Source organism: Mesoplodon bidens, assembly GCF_964165515.1.
Source record: "Mesoplodon bidens genome assembly, chromosome: 7".
NCBI lineage: Eukaryota > Metazoa > Chordata > Mammalia > Artiodactyla > Ziphiidae > Mesoplodon > Mesoplodon bidens.
In genome coordinates this window covers 17068100-17087605 of record NC_138164.1, presented here as the reverse complement: position 1 = coordinate 17087605, position 19506 = coordinate 17068100, and the positions used below count along the sequence as shown (strand labels likewise).

At 40.4% G+C, this 19506-nt stretch overlaps 1 protein-coding gene across 5 annotated transcripts in view; it reads right to left on the bottom strand.

Moving 5' to 3' along the window:
* Positions 1–19506, bottom strand: part of CADM1 (cell adhesion molecule 1) — a 331496-nt gene that overhangs the window by 63926 nt on the left and 248064 nt on the right. For all 5 annotated transcript variants that reach the window (XM_081239672.1, XM_081239668.1, XM_081239669.1 and 2 more), the window contains exons 2-3: positions 3313–3459; positions 1592–1744 (exon numbers count right to left, since the gene is read on the bottom strand). In XM_081239672.1, coding sequence (XP_081095798.1) covers positions 1592–1744; positions 3313–3459 — 300 coding nt within the window. The remainder of the gene's footprint in view (positions 1–1591; positions 1745–3312; positions 3460–19506) is intronic.

Sequence of the window (19506 nt, the reverse complement as noted above, 5' to 3'; positions counted from 1 at the left end):
ATTCTCACCATGTGCTTTGTAACCTGGGCAAGACGACTAACCTCTATTATTATCATCTCTTTCTTTGAAATAAAGACATTCATACTTAAAGGGATATGTAGCGAAACATTCTGAAAATGCAAAATGCCATTAGGTATGTTCCATCTAATTGCCGTCACTTTCGTGGACACACCATAAACAATGGTGGGTCAATGGGAAGAGGGCCTATTTGAAGTTTATAGAGCTGATGATTTACTCCAACAAGCAAACAGTGTTTCAAAGACTTCCCCAGAAAACTTTCGGTACATCTGCCAAATTCCAAAACGGTCATCTCAGCCAAACCTTCCACACTTACTATTTCTGCAAATCTAATAGGGATCAAAGGCACAATTATAGACAAACACGTACACATCACCAAACAGACCACAGCAGAAGCAACATGGCCAGACATGAAACCTGACTGTCTAAAATCAGTGTTCCTCTTATCAATAACATATATGTAAGCATTAGGGATATGTTTTAGTTTAATGAACTAAAAAAATGTTCCTTATTACAGCTGTGTTTAAATAAAGTAATGAAGCAGCAGATCAATACATACACCCATAAATACATATATGTTCACACACACTAAGCAAAAGCATCCTTCGTATTTATCTTTCCTCTTTAATCTTCATATCATTACACTGAAAAGCTGCAGTCTGCCGCCTCAGATAGGCTTTGATTCATCATCTTTCCAAAGGAGAAAATCAGAGATCTTGCCTCACGCTATAGTGTAGGTCCTTGAAAACTCAGTTTCAAAAATCCAACTTGGCTGGTGTTAGGCACTGGAGTATATGTTTGTCTAAAAGGTGACTAGTTCAGACCACCCTCACCACAGGAATATCTGCTGACTCTATCAAAACATACACATGGAAACCTGGCTACCGGGATTCTGCTGAAAGTCGCAATCTAGCCATTGTACGTGAAGATACTTAACCCGCTAGAGGTAGAGGTGTACTCAGCAGCCAATCCACAGTCCTTGCTTATTATGAGCCTTCTCTCCCTAGAAGCTCTTCATTCTTTTACATCTAATGGTTGCAATTTGTGGCAAAGTATGTGTTCATGGGGTATGATTTTTACAGCATAATCTTGAGTGGGAGCAATAAATGAGGCAATAAGTCAAGCCGAAGAAAAGGAGATCAACAATATTAAACGAGATGTAACTCAGAAGGAAAAATCATTAAGTGGATTTCATATCAGAGCTCTGCCACAGGGTGCAGATGTGGTAGCCTGTTTCCCCCTCTACTGCACAGAAGGGAAAAAAAAAGTCCTGGTAGGTAGAAGCAATGACATTGCATGTGGTGAGCGATTCATTTGAGGGCTCTAAATTCTCTTGATCTTTGCTTCTGAAGCTTGAGGGTTGAAACCCAAGAGCAGGTGAAATCTAGAGAGCCTGCTGATTGCCATTCCTTAGAGTGTTTCGTAAAATAGGCTATTTTTAAAATTCAGCAAGATGGGCGGTGAGTCTTCCAACAGTAAAATTTACCGTTAACCTTTTCCTAGCTGCTGGGAGCGATCTGGCAGTAAGTGCCATCCCCTCGCTTCCCAGGACAAGCCCTGGTGCATTGCTTACCCAGGACTGTGATCGTGGTGTAACTTTCCTGAGGGGGGTCAGTGTAGAGCTGGCAAAAGTATCTTCCTTCATCAGAAATTGAGACATTTGTCAACGACACTTTGAGTTCACTGCTTGAAAAATTCAGCAGCTGGAACCTGCTGTCCTTCAAAGCTGGAAAACAAAACACAGAGTTAGTGTTGTGAGAAAGACAACAGACTATTTGCCTTCCCGAGGGGAGGCAAAAGGCAGGTGACTAGAAAGGCAGCTACAGAGCAGACACACGGGTTAAGTCTTTCTGCACCTGGTGGGTACTTCTTTGTGCTTCTTGAGTTCCTAGTTAGGGCTTCTGCAATAACTGCTTGTAGACACATATATATCCCTGCCCCAAAAGGAAACTCACACACATGGGTGTGTGTGTCTGTGTACACACACATATCCCTTGCTGTCTGTTTTGAGCACTTGTTCATAAGTTGTTTTGGATCTTCTATCGGAGACAGGCAGAATGAGAACAGGAGGAAAGGGCAGGCGATGAGCCCCCTTTGGCACTGAAATTTCAGGGAGTAGAACCTACACGCTTTTAAATTGTCTCTAAAAATCTGAGGGCTTAAAAGAAATAGAGGTTCTAATATGATGAGAGAAAATTTTAAAAAAGCATTATTAGTCATTTCAAAAGCAAAATGAAAATCATTAAAAAAAAACTTTATAGCAAAACAATCCAATTTAACTCTGATGCATCTTCGTGTTTCATGTGGTTTGAGGTGGCACTGCCAAAAGTCCATGGCCTGGGGCCTACAGGGGCCTTAGACCTGACCCCATTTTCTAACTGCATTCAGCTCCATGGAGATGAAACTGATTAGGCATAAAGTAGGAAGTCAGAGTCATCCCAAAAGTAATGTATGCGGGCTTTTTACTGATTTCTAATATTCACTTTTAAAATCCTTATATTAATTTGGCAAAGGCTAGATCAGTATATACTAATGACAAAAGTTCATTCTAACAATGAGAAGCTGGCTTCTCTCCTTTTACCCTCCATAGTTCTCTAAATGTTCCTTAGGTTCATAACTCTTTCCACAGGTCATGAATGTTCTGAGGTGTTGGAGAGAATGGGGACAAGTGGGCAGGAGGCGACATGCTTGACACCCACTTTGGTCAGGCACCAACGCTTTCAAATCGCAATTTTTCGAAAGACCTGATTCTTGCTCTTACCAAACCCTAACACCCATTTGAACCATTGCTATGATATACAATTAAGTTTTGATCACTGGCTTTTGTGATCTTACATTTGGAAGGATTTCAGCACGTAGGCACCTCCATCTACCACAGGCTATGATGACAGGAGATTTGGTTTTGTCTTTATAGGCGCAGATTGCCTAGGAAACTTCAGTCTTCAAATCAAACAGATTACCTTTGAGAATGCTATATTTTCCTTGCTTTACCCTATTTGAGTTGTTTGTGTCAGCTAAGTATTTGGGACTCAACGGCAATTCACCTTGAATTACTACAATCAATTCCTATTGCAAAGGAAGACTGTCTTACTTTTAAAAAAGGACCATTCAAGGTTTCTCTTAAGTAGGAAGATTATGATTGCATGTCTCTTCTTTCCTCTGAAGAACTGATTAAACTTTAAGCATCTAACATTAAATGTAAAAAAAATAAAAAGGAGGCCTTGGCAATCTCTTTATCAAGACAATGTGTAGGAAAACATGTTGCCATCTAATGCTATAGAGATGTAAACTTACGCCGGAAGTCCCTGAAATAAATGGTCTGTCTGTTGGGATTCAGTAGTTGGATAACAGAGTCGTCACTCTTATTGACCTGGCAGCTGATGGTTGCAACTTCTCCCTCGATCACTGTCACGTCTTTCGTAAACAAATTCTGTCCATCACCTTCAAAAAAAGGAGAAAAAAATCTCATCAATTAAAATTTGGTTAATAGGATCAATTAAAATGAGAAACAAGGAGTGAATTAGAAAATAGACACAATGGGAATTCCCTGAAGGTCCAGTGGTTAGGACTCCGAGCTTTCACTGCCAAGGGAGTGGGTTCACGCCCTGGTCGGGGAACTAACATCCCACAAGCTGTGCGGCCAAAAAAGAAAATGGACAGGAGCAGCCACATTTGGTAAGGCTCACATACCTTTCTCCAATAGTCCACAAAACGAGTCTATTAAGCTGAGCTAGATCTAGGGGCAAAATACAACTAAGCCTGGAATCAACGTGCTTTCAGAAGTTGTGATGTCCTCGCTCCAGCCTCCAGTGTTTTTACTAGCCAAGTAGTATGCTGGCGAGGTATGGAAAGGTAAGAGTATTGGCCGTCATGAGTAACAGCAGCTCCCACAAACGGAGTAGGGGAAATACGTATACATCAGCCTTCCTTATCTGCGGGTTCGGCATCAGCAGATTCAACCAACTACAGATAGAAAATACTAAAAAAAAAATTCCAGAATGTTCCCCAAAGCAAAACTTGAATTTGCATGACACCAACTATTTACATAGTGCTTACATTGTTTTTACCACTATTTACATAACATTTATATTGTATTGGGTATTATAAGTAATCTAGAGATGACTTAAAGTATACTTTTTTTTTTTTTTTTTTGCGGTACGCGGACCTCTCACTGTTGTGGCCTCTCCCGTTGCAGAGCACAGGCTCCGGACGCGCAGGCTCAGTGGCCATGGCTCACGGGCCCAGCCGCTCTGCGGCATGTGGGATCTTCCCAGACCAGGGCATGAACCCGTGTCCCCTGCATCGGCAGGAGGACTCTCAACCACTGCGCCACCAGGGAAGCCCCAAAGTACACATTTTATAGAAAGGACTTGAGCATCCTGAGGTTTATGGTGTCCGTGGGGGTCCTGGAACCAATCCCCCATGGATACCAAGGAATGACTGTACTCAACCTCAGCTCACATGCCCTTGAGCTATTTGGCCACCTCACAGAAAACTCAAGGGGTCACTTAATAGAAGTAGGTGGGAGGGCTCAGTAAACAATCTCACCTTGTTAGTGGATGTCAAGATTCCCAAAGTGTAGGCAGTTTTGTTATTTATTGCGTAGGGGTGGGGACCTGACTATGACCCTTTGGAAACTCAGTAAAATCCTGGGAAGCCTTACAGTTCACTTTATTACTCTGTTCTCAGAAACGACATCTTCATGACTCACCCAAAGCTCCGGGCAGTCCTGAACCACGCCCCTTCTACAGACTATCCCCTTCTAGCCATTTAGAAAATCTCTTACAGAACATGTCAAAAAGTCTAGGCTTTCAGATCCCCAATAACTGGATTATCTCCAGATCTGCTCTAGTCTGTTGCTTCTAGGATGAGTGACAGTAGCCAGGGCCCATCATAAGTGTGCTAAATGATCCACAGCACAGGTAGGAGGAGAGGAGACTTCAAAAGCAAAAGATGAAATAATTGTTGAATGTCCAATTCCGCACCAGGCATAGCAGGGGATTTAGCAGTATAAGACATTGTCCTAGCCTCTAAGAAGCTGCAATGTTGGTGAAAACTGATCCCTAATTCCCACTTACAGAACAAAAAGTATAATATAGGTAATAGGTACAATGGTCAATCAGGGAGGGGACAAGAGAGATTGCTTTTTAGCTGTAAGATTTTAGGCAAACTATTTAAAGTCCCTGAGACAATGTCTCATCTGTAAAGTGGGGATAGTAATTAAAAGTTATCTCACAGAGCTGTTGGGAGGATTAAGAAAGATAATCAGGGACTTCCCTGGTGGCACAGTGGTTAAGAATCCACCTGCCAATGAAGGGGACACGAGTTCCAACCCTGATCTGGAAAGATCCCACATGCCGCGGAGCAACTAAGCCCGTGCGCCACAACTACTGAGCCTGCACTCTAGAGCCCGTGCTCGGCAACGAAGAGCAGCCCCCGCTCACCACAACTGGAGAAAGCTCGCACGCAGCAACGAAGACCCAACGCAGCCAAAAATAAAACAAATTTAAAGAAAAAAAAAGAAAGATAATCAATGTAAAGCATTTAGCACTGTGGCTACCTATAGTAAAACTGAATAAATGGTAGCTGCTATCATCATCACCACCATCACTTCTCTAGATGTCAAATCCCAACTAAGCAACTGTACATGTTGCCAGTAGTGTGGATACAAGAATGAAAGCTCACGGTCCCTGCTCTCAAGGAGCTCTCTATGTAATTATATATCAACTCAGGGTGGCTTATTCACTCTCTAAAAATAACCTGTCACATTAAGAAACAAAGGTCAAAGATAAGTACTATTCTAAAATAAAAAATGAGACCGCATAAATAGAGACGCAATTTGAGTAAATGGAGGATTTCCACCTGCTCTCATATTTCCGCTGAAGGATCCTTTTTTGGCAGGACACAGTGGGGAAGTGTGAGAAGGGACGTCTAAGATGGCTTTAAGCCAAATCCACCTAGAAACAGACCAGCCTACGGAAGAGGATTAGAAAAAAGGCAACTAGAGGGATAAGGAAAAAATTATTAGAGCCACAGATAAACAAACATTCTTGATGCTGGAGAAGCAGAGCAAAAGGAAACCCAACCTCGGGACCTCTGACCCAAGGAAGTGACCTGGGTGTGCAAACGAGGCCCACAGGGCTTGTAGCAAGTGAAAAGGTCAATCTTCCCCAGCTTGATCCAGCAGTGAAAGCTTAGTGGGCTGAAGAGTGTTAGAGAATAATAACCAAGAGGAAGCGTGATCAGAGGAGACAGTCATGCTTAGTGTTTCCTCAGTGGGTCACCATGACAAACACAGAATTCAGAACCCAGCTGGGGGGAGCAGTTTGTTCCTAGATCTGAGACTAAAACAAGGGAAAGGGAATTCCTGCCAATGGAGCAAACTTCTCAAGGTGGTTTTGCTGGCCCTGGCGGAGGTCTGTACAGAAAGGACAATACCCTATTTCCTCAGGGTAACCCAATCTAGTAAGGGTTACAATCTAGTAACAGTAAACTGCATGATTCAAATGCTATTCTGTCTCGAAACATGGGACTTGCCTTGAGGAGATTAGACTATCAAACCAGTCTACCGGATTGTGGAGGAGAGTTCTTCTACCTAAAGGAAGTTTATTAGCAACACAAATAAGAATCTTCAGCGTATAAGAGGAACACATGGAAAGGCTACCCAGTGAAAGGCCTTAATCCCTATGGCCTTATAGATCCTGACTACCATCTTGCAGATGCTGGGACTTAAAGCCAAGTGCGATTCAATTAAGCTCTAATAGAATAGTTTCTGTGGAAATAACCATCCGCTCTAATTTTAGTCTTTACTCAGAACCCTAGTATATTCTGTCTATATTCATATTAAGGCTATAAAACATTTGCAGAGGAGACAGGAGCGGAGGAGTTGACTGTGATTTTGTATTTAAAGCAAGGAAAGTAATGAAACAGAACCAGAGGGATTTTTTGTTTGTACGTTTCTTAAAAAGTCTAAACATTCTTATTTATTACTTATAATGAAATAACATAAGACCAGATCCCTTTAATGTGTTATTACTGAATAAATCATTCAGGTAAAACGTTTGCTATCTGCAAATGTTTGCCCTTGCTGTGCTCTGGCACATAACAGGCTCTGCAAATCCACGGTGGTATCATCTTCACTACTGTATTATTTTTGGAAATTGCTAAGGCCAACCTAAAATCCACTGTCTCAGAAAATGACAATTCCTAGCTATGTTAACATGGTTACAATACAAATGCTAAAAAATTCTAAGTGCTGAAAGATATCAAAGTGCCTTGACTGATGGTGGTGGCCCAAGGATGTCACTCTGTAAAAGTCACCAATAAATTATATGGGTCAGCTGGACAGTAGTTATATTACACAGAGCTCCATGCTTGGAGCGTCATAAGATGGCTGCAATGGAATAATAATGACCTATTTAGTGGAGGCAAAGGAAGCGAATGACAGTGATGAAAATATGATATGTATGTCAGTACTCCTAACTGCCTGAAGCCTTTATGTAAAAATAATTTCTGCTCACGTCCTCAACTATTTCTTCCAAACAGAAGGGTGCACTGCGACTTGATAAATTTCCCCTTGAAACAGATATCACGACAATTAGGTTGTTACAAAACACAATTTTATGTGTAGCAGAAGGCTACAAACAGGTAACTATGGTGCCTTTCTTAAATAATCCATTTAAAAAACCCTTCCGATTTTCTAAAATTCAGTTAGCAGATATACCGTCAGGGCAGAAATAGCACACATTCTGGGCAAAAGAAATCAAGTAGGTACAATATACTGTAGCCATTAAATAAGGCTGTTATCAGCAAGGTAATTTATTTTAAGGGTGGAACAACGTCTGACACGTATAGACATTTTTGACTGCTAGTTGGTATATGTGGGTGAGGTTTAAGGGACGGAATCAAACTGGCTTTTAATTTATACCAGCAACTGTATTCCCTATAACTTCCCTATCTGCCCCACAAATTCTAAAAATAAGACTCTGGCATTAGAGAGGCCCATTCACTCGCAAGCAGGCCTCCCAAAGTACTCTAGAAGTTGCCAGGACATTCATTACAAGGAAGAAAAAGCATATTACCTAAAGCAAAAAAAAAAAAAAAAAGATAAAATTTATTTTGATGATCAGTAAAGACCATTTCAGCTGAGCTGGTTAGGGCTGGAGTGGGGTTGGGAATGCAGTGGACTCAGAAATCCCCCATTAATTCAATCATCAGTTGACTTAACTCATGGATTCTTTCCTGAAACCTCATTTTGTTATAAACACTATGTAAATGCATTACACAGAACACTAAGCCTGGGTTGGAATCTATTTGACCAACAAGAGAACTGCCTGAAGGGGTGATGGGGCAAATCTTCGAGCAAGAAGCTGAAATGAGAAATAGCATTCTCAAGCACCGGGACTTGGAGAAGGGAACGTATGTTGTTCTGACGCTAGGCGTTGTGTTAGTGGCTTTGCATGCTTTTCCTTCTCAAACCCCTGGAGTTTTCAATGTCCCCACTTTAAAGATTAAGAACCTGAGACACGGAGAAATTGAAATAAGCTGCCTAATGGAATTCAGCTAAGTGGCCAGGCTGGTGTTTGAACCCAGTTACATCAGCTTCTCCAGCCCATACAGTTTGTACTTTTTAACCGGCCAACCTCAAGATTTGTTGCCAAGGTTCTACTGGCTCTGCCTTGGAAAATTTACTTGTTTTTAAAGAGGGTGATTTCCCTATGAGCAACTTCTGATTTTTTTTATTTCCATAATTTATCCAGAACACAATTACACACTTCAAGATGAGAGAGAAACTGTCCTGAATGTAAAACACCTTGTTTACTATTGCTTCCTTCTTTTAGCACTCAGCACACTGCCCCTGGAGAATGCCTTTATTACCAGTGCATGGCCAGTTTGCCAGCACCGAGAGCTCTGGCCCCCACTGCCTGGCTGTTAATAAATAAAGCACTTCATTTACACCGGGGAAGTCTCCCCAGTCAAGTCTATAATAAAAGGGCAAGTCACAGTTGGAACAGAATTCGGTTTATACTATGGCAACTATGTAAACTCTTCCTGACTCAAGGAGCACCAATGACTCTTTACTGGGAAGACAGGTTGCCCAGAGAAAGAGCAAATAAGGTCCCCTGTTCTACTCCTTCAGTTGCAAAATCGTATTAGGGGAACCTTTTTTTTAATCCTCTGCTGTGTGGAAGACTGAACCTAACATGAAATCAGCATAGTCAGCTTGTCTAAATAGGCAAAAGTCCAACCAACCATACAGGCTGTCCAAAAAAACCCAACCAAACCAACAAAAAAATCATCCTGCCAATGATCAACGTAGCCATTAAAAAAGCCACCAGAGTTATCGAAATTTTACACTAATTAAAGCTTTGGGGTTATTAATTCTTCCCCTCCAAATGGTATCTAAGTTGAGACTTTCTAAAGAGGCAAAAAACTTGCATGTTTTTGAAACACTTATTTCTTATTGGTATGTGAGCCCTGTGTCTTAAAGCTTCAAATGTTTTTTCCCCCATTCTCATTTCTGTTGGATCCCATTTTTACAACCATATCAGTTACGTGCCCAACTTGAAAGAAAAACCCCTTACCTCAACCCAAATACAACCATCACCAACAGAGGCACTGCAATTCCTGCTAACATTTCTGAGAGCTAGCCTTAGAACTGAGTACATTTCAGGAAAAGAAATAAATAAATTAAGATTCTGTTGAAACCCAGAGGGAGAAATCTTTCTAACTGTACATGTTCCTCCAAGTCAACGTAAACACAGTGTTCACTATAAATCATTAACAAAGCCATTAAGATTTGATTTCTATCTAAGCAATTATTGTCAGCATATTTCGTACACTTCCTTTAAAAGACTCAATCCTATCTTTCAATTCATTAAACTGTTCCTTGCATTTAAAGAGTTTTATATCAAATCAGAAACCTATTTGAATTAATAAGAATTACAGTAAAAGTAATTTGAAAATAAATTATTTGAAGTTCAAGCCACAAAAGCTTTTGATGAAAGAATTTAGTCCCTTTTAAATATTACAGTAACATTTTCAGTCATCCAATGTGCAAATAAAAGACAGTGAGAACGTGTGTCGAAAACGATGGGTCCAGGTCTTCCCTGGCAGTCCAGTGGTTAAGACTCCATGCTTCCACTGCAGGGGACGCAGATTCCATCCCTGGTCGGGGAACTGAGGTCCCACGTGCCGCGAGGCGCGGCCAAAAAAAAAAAAAAAAACGAAACAGAAAACGATGGGTCTATCAACCGTGGATTAAGGTTAAGGGTGAGCCCTCTTCAACATAAATACAATTCTTTATTTCAAAGAGAGACAATACTTCAACCTTTGTGAATACTAGAATATTTATTTAAAATCAAAAGCATTCAATCTGTCTGCTGTTTACAAAGCTACTCTTAACCTTTTTGATCCTCATCCATGTTTTGCTATTCCAAACAGTAAAGTCGAATTTGTTGACTGTCTGCTCCAAGGACTGTCTACTCAATGGTCAAAATAATTATGAATGCGAACCATACAGTTCACAAGCTCAGAGTTAAAATAAGTTAAACCAACTCAGTAGATAACTGAGTGGGCAAGAGTATGTGGCATGGACCAAAGCATTTCCTTTGTGTCCCCTTCTTTTTCATAGAACCCTTGTGGAAACAAAGGTCAACAGAACTAAAAGGAACCTCCAGATCAACTCTCTCATTTTATAGATAAAGACAGTGAGGCCCAGGGAGGAGATATGTAAGTAAGATCACATGGCAAGTATGAGGCCCCATCTCCTGATGGCTCATCAAGGTATTTCTATTCTCGGTTATTTCTAAATAACATTTATTGACTTGCTTCTAATTACAAAAGCAATGTATGCTCAAGGTTTGTTTATTTATTTATTTATTAAAAGCTTTGTTTCAAGTGTCGTATTCATAACACTTTATCCTATGGCATGGAGATGGTCAGGATCTCCTAAGAATCTCCTGTAATATAATTACGGCTGTATCACTTGAGCTTATGGAAGGAAAAAAAATATTGAATTTAATCTAATCTCCTTTTATAATCAGTAAAAGGTGAGGCAAATTGTTGAACGGCAAGTTAAAGAGTAATCTTTCCTCAGTGCTGGTTTTTTCTTCAATTAAAACTGTTGATTTCCCCTGAATACAAAACAAAAAAATATCATCTGACACAACATTAAGCAATTCATGAATATTCTGTATACACATTCTTGTTTAGTTGACTAATGGCAAATTAACGTTCTCTATTTTAGCTTAAACACATACTATAGGTATGTTTGATTAGCATTGAATTCCAAAAGCTGATTACTATGCATGCTTTGATTATGTAATTACATAATAGAGTATAATGGCTCCTTTGGAGTCATTATGATCTATATTGCAAATATGTTTCAGTTTTGCCATAGTTTAAATACGTTGAGATGAGAGCTCATAACAAGGCTCCACTTTTTAGTCTTATCAGCTAAATGGGCATTTCCCCATTCATCCCAACATCTCCCTGACACCAATTAAGGCCTATTGTGTCAAGCTGCATACACTTTTGAGAAGTTCCCTTTGTTTTCTCAGCATTCAAAAAAGGACATTGATTTTAAAAGCTGTATGATGCAAAAGGCCTGGTTTCAAAAAAAAAAGGCTGAAATTCCATCCTTCATCCACCCTTTGAAAGGTCTGCAAGGAATCACATCTAGTTCATTAATCACTGTTCAGACAACCACAAGGGGGTTAAAGATGGAATTTCACCTTTAACTCGAAAATGCACACGAGGGAGGGACAGCCAAGAATACTGATGCTCATAGTGGTGACTTGCCACAATGCGTTCAGCCACACCAACTTACACAAAGGTCCAGTTCTGCAAATCTCATGTCTTGCAATATCCCTTTTAGAAGGGGTAGCTCTGAAAGAGCTCGGCCAGATTTTGCCTTCAGAGTTCCCAAACCCAGGTTTTGATGGATCTAAAGGCTAACAAAATTGACCTAGTGAATAGATTTTGATAATTCCACCATCACCTTACAAATTGGAAAGTTCAGGATTTAAAACAGGACAAAAGTTATTGCAAAGAAGGATGTCAAGATTCTCTTGTTCCCATGAAATCCTTTAATCTTGTGCTATTTCATTTGTAAGAAGAGCTGTTTCTGCTCTTCTCTTCCAAGAGAATAAGCTCTTACACCATGCCAAACCAAAGGTGACCCGAGCCTTAACTTTAAAGACTAATAAGCATCAAGCTGTTTTTACCTTTGGGTCTATTGGTTTTCAGCATTAAGGCTGAAGAACCGCGGTCAAGCAGTTCAACTGTATTGACGGTTGGTCAATACAGTCCAACTGGTATTTACATAAAGGATGAGAATTTCTTTTGTGAAAGGAAACATTGATTAGATGTGTGAAAACTCTTTTCCAGGAATACTGTGACAAAAGAAAGTAGTTACAGCAGCTTCGCCTATGTTATTTCAGTTTTAACCATCACATTAGAAGCCTTCCTCTTAAAAGACTGAGCTCAATAGGACTTTTTAATCAGAGCCCACAGCACTAAGAGGGCCAAGCAATTATGATGCTTATGATCTGAGCTGCCTGATCCCATAAAGTGCAGAGGTTCAATGCCCTCTATAGAATGTTTGTGGGGAGTGATACCCATCCACTAAACATGAAGATCTGAATTAGCTTTTCCATTAAAATCCACTTATCCAAGAAGCGAAGGCAATCAAAGAAAGAGGAATATAAGAATAAACCATAATAAAAGATAATAATAATCACTGAATCCTTTTGCTCTTCACACTGAAATGTGAAAATCCCAGACTTTCTTCTCCTCTCACTCCTTTTCACAGCTGGACAGGTTTCATGGCATTTTCGTTCATCAAAAAGATAGCATCTTTTCTGGAGAGAAGATAGCCTCACCCTGAAGAAAAACTTCCTCCAGTGGACATGTTTTCTGAGAATTAAAAGAGAGAGGAAAAAACAGAGCCCCCAAAGTAGGAAAGTCACTGTTTTATTTGCTTGTGAGATGGCACTGAAATCACCTTGTGGAACAGTCATTTTAAGCCTGCTAAATCTGCTTAGAGGCTCTTGGGAGAAAAGAGGCTCTTAAAAAATATTAATTAAAAAATAACCACAGCCATCCAACTTGGACCTTGGAGGAGAACAATCTGAATACAGAGGCTTCTTACAAAACTAATTGTGTTGGCAAAGCAAGGAGTTTCTTCTCAATGGATTTGATTCTGTGATGCTCGTTTATGGCAAAAGAAGAATAAAAGAACAGTTTTATATTGCTCTGCTGCAGTAGCAATTCAAAGAGGGGGAGTGTTCCAGCATTTCCAAATACATTGTCTCCTTCAGACAGAGCGTGCTGAAGGCCAACTGTTGCTCTTCTGCACCAACCACTTGGCTAATGAACTGATAATATGCTATTCCATTCCCTGGGATACATTAAATGGCTACTTTGCAGAGTGAAAACTAGTTGGACAATTCTGCTGTTCATGAGCATGGACTCTTGGGAAAGAAAATCCCATTCTAAAATGGATGCATTGTGCAGGTGGAAGCCAGTAACTGATGAAGCACAGACCCTCACACCATCCAGTGGGGTAGTCACCGGTCCCAAAGTTAGCTGAAGCCTGGGATAATGGGAATGGATGATTTTTGTTTGTTTGTTTGTTTGTTTGTTTTTTGTGGTATGCGGGCCTCTCACTGTTGTGGCCTCTCCCGTTGCGGAGCACAGGCTCCAGCCGCGCAGGCTCAGCAGCCATGGCTCACAGGCCCAGCTGCTCCGCGGCATGTGGGATCTTCCCGGACTGGGGCACGAACCCGTGTCCCCTGCATCGGCAGGTGGACTCTCAACCACTGCGCCACCAGGGAAGCCCGGGAATGGACGATTTTAATTCATAGAGAGAACTATCCACATTTCTCAAACCATGAGCTATTCATAACGAAAACAAAAGGTTTAAATGATTAAAACTCAAAATACGCATTAAAATATTTGAAAACCACAAAGGCCGACACACATATTAGGTTCTATTATTCCTATAAAGACTTAAGGGAACTTGGACTTCTTCCTTACCCGGGAAGAGATCTTGGTAGCCAAGCCATTTACTATACACACTGCAGCAGCCTCTGGTGAGCCCTTACTCTGTAAGAAAATACAATGTTGCCTGTTTTTCTAACCAATTGAAAAGAAATTCACGAATCTCTGTCTCAAAGCTATGGAGACAGCAGACTCTACTGTGGTCTCTTCTTAACTGATGCTTCTCAATTTCCCTACATTCTAAGCATATTTAGAGATGCAGACTGTGTACAATAACTGCCCCTCTACAAAGTGCTTTAAATTGAATTTCCTTACAACCATTAAGCTCAAGTCTCAATGGAGATGGCACGTGCAGTTCCCTTATTTTTTATACCCTGCTTTTAAGCACCCAATTTAATATCATCTTTCCCTTTGATGAGAGATACCATTATTAAACCCGGGTCACTTGCTTCAACTTACTAAAAGCTGATTTTTTTTTTCTTTACGTTTGCCTCCAGGGTGTTAAAAGACTAACAATTAGTGTAAGATACTTAAAATCACAAGGCTATCACATGTAACAATGATTACTACACACAGAAAAGAAAAGGGAAGTGACTGCTTTTCTCCATGTCTGGAGGCAAGGGAAACACATTTCTAAAGCGTCCATTGTTATTTTAATTTTTTTAATATCAAGAAGACTCCCATTATTTCTGGAGGGAGCATTATTTTAATTATCTGTATGATAACAATAGCTAAATACTTTTAAAATGTTTTCTGTGTGCTGGGCGCTATGCGTTGTTTTTTGTGTAATTTCATTTAATCCTCACAATAATCCTATGTGGTTCAATATCTTATCATCATCCCCATTATACAGATGAGGAAACTGAGATTTAGAGAGGTTCAATAAGTGGCTGGAACCAATATCCAAACCTCCGTCTATTTAACTCTGGCACTAGTCACAATTACAGAATGTTAATAAGGCTTTGTTTTATGATGCTAAAAGAACGGTGGGGAACTAATAGAAGAATCTACTGTATCTGATTTCTATGAGTTAGGACTAAAACTAAAATAATACAGCTTAGAAGGAATTTGAAGCCTATCCATCAGCAATCAGCATGTTCCAATATGTGACAGCGATATAATTAGCTCTATAACCAGAGTCCAAATACTGGTCCTTTAGTATTTAGAGAGAGGATGTCTGTTCTGCCGAATGATCCTGACTCAAAATGCAGTTCAACTCCAAATTCAGGCATTTAGAGTGTCTGCTTCAAGGGCATTTATTAGTATTGACAATCTATGTGACTGAAATTTGGCTGTAATAGCAGTCTCTCTACATCTCCTCGTTCATTTTTCCTGCCAACAAGAGCCATTGAACACCTTCCAAATTTAAAGCTTAGAGCCGACAGGACAAGCAAGTAAGGATATCAGTTGGAACACATCAGATATGGACTCAGAGTGAATGTCAACCTCAACTGACATGACTACAGAAACAGAAACCGGGGAAAAGGGAGGGGATAGATGTTTCATATTCTTATTCTAGAGGGTATTCCGAGCGTGTGTAATATGGTTTGTTCAAGAAACAGCTGTAAATCCATGATAAGCATCATGCTGAATAATGTGGCAACATTCAACTTATTCACATCTCCTACCAGGAATCCAAGCAGCTTTGGACTATTTTATGAAATGACAGTTTCTTAGCTGGAAAATTGGGTTCTGTGACTAAGGCCCTTACGGTGAGTTATTCCCTCTATTATCCGTCAGTCACAAAGCAAGTGGTGGTTTTTTAACCTCTGGGCTCTTGAGTTGTTGGTCCCAGCTGAGTCTGAGAAGAAACATATGAGTTAGAAAGCTCTTCTTAAGCCAGGGTTTGATGAAGGGATTGCATATGGAGAGTGGCCAAAGGAGATTCCAGATTCTACTTTCCTGACTGCCGAGTCCCTGGCGAAAAGCCTATGTCAGTCAGAGGGGCACTGCAACTATCCAAAGTGGTGCCATTATGAAAATAACTTGATTAGTTATCATCTGAATGTGGGCTGCTGATTAATCATCACTGAAGTTAGAGATACGTGATAAGGACAAAACTTGTACCTTATTTTCACTTAAGAGGGCATCTAAGGAACATGGGACCATAAAACTCGGAAAAAAAGGAATTTGTGCTGCAGTTCTGAGCTTACTGGTGGTGAAACTGGGAAAAACTCCGAATCTGTTTTCACATTTTAAAAAGGGTAAATGGCATCTCTCCTCCGAGGTTATCATGAGAATCGAGTGAGGAAATGTGTGTAACAGTATTTTTCAAGCTCCAAAAATGCTAAATAAAGGATATAATCTTTTCCTTCTCCAGCTTCTTCATGAGCATCATGGCTATCTCCATGCAGCCTCTGTCTATAGTGCTAGGACCCTCTTATGAGCTTCCATGATCTGCTGGAATTTTTTTTCAATTTCAGAGCTTTAGCTAGCATTCTTTTCATTCTAAGGCTAACTAAAAAAGCACAGAGTCAATTAAAACATCTTCATCACTAATGTTAAACTGCAAACTAAAACCATCCTCAGTATGAAAAGTATAAGGTGAATAGCAGATGTAGGCAGAGGAGTGAACATTTAAAATTAGGTTCAATCTATAGCACTACAAACATGATTTATTTTCTGTTTTCCCTCCTTTAATTATACGGCCATAATTAGTTCAGTGAACAATTTCCGTGTTCTAAGGTTGTGTTAGGTTAGTCATGTAACACACAACACCCTTGCTGGAAAACCTCAACCGTCAACACCTCAGATATCAAGTGACTGAATACTGTTGTTTCACAAAAGTGAGCTTTCCATATCATTGAATCTCTCTCTGAAGGCCAAAATTAAAACGAAATGAAATGAAACAAAACAATTTCCACAAAGCTTGCTGACTTGCCACTTTCTTTGTCCTATGCTCCTGTTTAAGGAGGATGACATGAGTCAATGACATACGTAGGACAATGTGGCCCTTCTCTAAACAATCTCAGCTGTCAGGCTTGTATATGTCCTTGCTGCTTCCCACCAGTGCTGGCTGTCACTTCTTGAAGATAATTCCTTCCTTTATTACTAAGTGCAAGAGCTTTGAGAAAGCTACTGGTGCTAAGACCTTTCCTGTTTACTAATCCAGGATGTTTGAGGTCTCTAGAAAGCTAACCTTCACTAAGTGGTATGTCACTGTGGCATGAGGCGGGTGTAATTTCCCCCTTCATTTGACACTGGAGGAAAGAAAAGTGCACAGGCAAAATTTAATTAACAATAATATTTGACAATAATACTTTGACAATAATACTTTGACACTAATAGATATTCTTAGGTAAAAATACACCTTTGAATGTAGGAAGCAAACCAATAAAAAAAATTGGTGACTGACTCTAGTTTGTTTTTTAATGTTATTAGTTCAAACCCATCTATTACTAAGCTATGTATAAAGGCAGGTAAACTGACCATGGAGGATGCTGCAGGATCCAGCTGGAAGTCATTCGCTTTCCCCATGAAGCTCTGATACCGCCCCACGTTCCTAGACTTCTGGCTCATGGTGTGTTGTAATTGTCAGTCTCGGCACTTATTACACTGATAGTTCTATGGTCATTTATTTACAGGGTGGTTTCCTTTTTTAAAAAAAAATTGATCTAGGTTCAACTGCTAGCACTGCCAGTTATTAGCTAAACCTTGCAAAAGTTACTTAAGCTCTTGAAGCCTCAGGTTTTACACATGTAAAATGGGTCTAAAAATTTTAATTATTGTATCTCCTTGAGAACAGTCATACTATCTTCCTCATCTTTGTATTCCCAAAGCATAAGAGAGGGTCAGTTTATAGAGCAAGTGTTTAATCAATGCTTGTTAGGGGAGTTACTAAGACCTTCACACTGAGGCAGTCTCATTTTTGGAGACAAGTCTCTTAACATCAAAACATTAAGTTGTACCCATATCCCTCATTAAATATAATTGTGAACTTCAAATGAACTTAATTAAGAATTTCCTTTATTTTGCTTTTGAAATGATTCATTCCAATTGTCTATTGTATTCTGAAGCTAACCATTTGCTTTTCCATGGCTCAGACATTTTCACAATGTCGAAAAGAAACAGCCCTAGTGCTGTGTCTCCAGTGGTCAACAGAGTAAACAGCCCAGCTTTAAGAAGTTCCTGATGTATATATGTATTGCATCTTCTTTATCCATTCATCTGTCGATGGGCATATATACAATGGAATACTACTCAGCCATAAAAAGGAATGAAATGGGGTCATTTGTAGAGATGTGGATGGACCTAGAGACTGTCACACAGAGTGAAGTGAGTCAGGAAGAGAAAAACAAATATCGTATATTAACGCATGTATGGGGAAGCGAGAAAAATGGTTCAGATGAACCTGTTTGCAGGGCAGAAATAGAGACACAGATGTAGCGAACAAACATATGGACACCAAGGGGGGAAAGTGGCGGGGGTGGTGGTGGTGGTGGTGGTGGTGGTGTGATGAATTGGGAGATTGGGATTGACATGTATACACTAATATGTATAAAATAGATAACTAATAAGAACCTGCTGTATAAAAAAATAAATAAAATAAAATTCAAAAAAAAAAGTTCCCGATGTTGCGAGGGAGACAGACATGTGTACGTACAAGGACAGCACAGTGTGGTGAGACTCATAAGCCACAAGGATGCTAATGCACTATGGGAACCTGGAGAAGCCAGGAATGACCCTGTCAGGATGGGGGTGCAAATTCCAGAGAGGATGAAGAAGAGACACTAGAAAGAAGGATCATGGTGTGTTTAGAACAAAGGGAAGAGTGTGATATGCTCTAAAGAGTGCCAGGAAGGGGCGCTTTCTAGAAAGGTCATTAGGTCCAGATATTGAAGGACACTGTATGCCAGGCTAGGGAATTTGCACTTTATCTTGTAATTAATAGGGAGCCATTAAGTGATTTTAATCCAGGGAGTGATATGATCACACCTGTGTTCTGAAAGATAACGTTTGCGCAGAGAGGGAGGGAAGACGGAGGGTGGGAAAAGGCTGGAGCCAAGAAGATCAGTTAAGAGACATCAGCCACAGAGTACTCGAAGCTGATAAGAGCCAGGTAAGGGAATCCGGAGGGGGGAAGGCAGAGCTCAGGGTGGGAGGAGGGAGAGTGAGGAGGAGTGGGGAGCCCTTCCAGGTGAGGCACATTAGTGGGCTTTCAGCTCCGTTAAGGGGGCCCTGGGTGTTCCTCAGTCACCTCTGCTCAACTCCAGTTAGTGTCTAGTGGCCTTCTAAGGAAGGACCAGCAAAGAGCTAACTATCAAAAGGAGCTGGACGGCAGTTCACACACCCATTCTCATCACCACTGTTGTTCACCACAGAGATGGGTTTTTGCAGCCTCACTTGTACCAAAAATAGAATTAGGGTACCTGGGTGTCCCTCCACCCCTGCAACCCTCACCCCCAAAAAAGCCCTGCTAGTTCAGTGTGGTCGACCAGTAATTTTGAAAATCCCTGAGCGATGATTAACAATGAAGAATCTCAA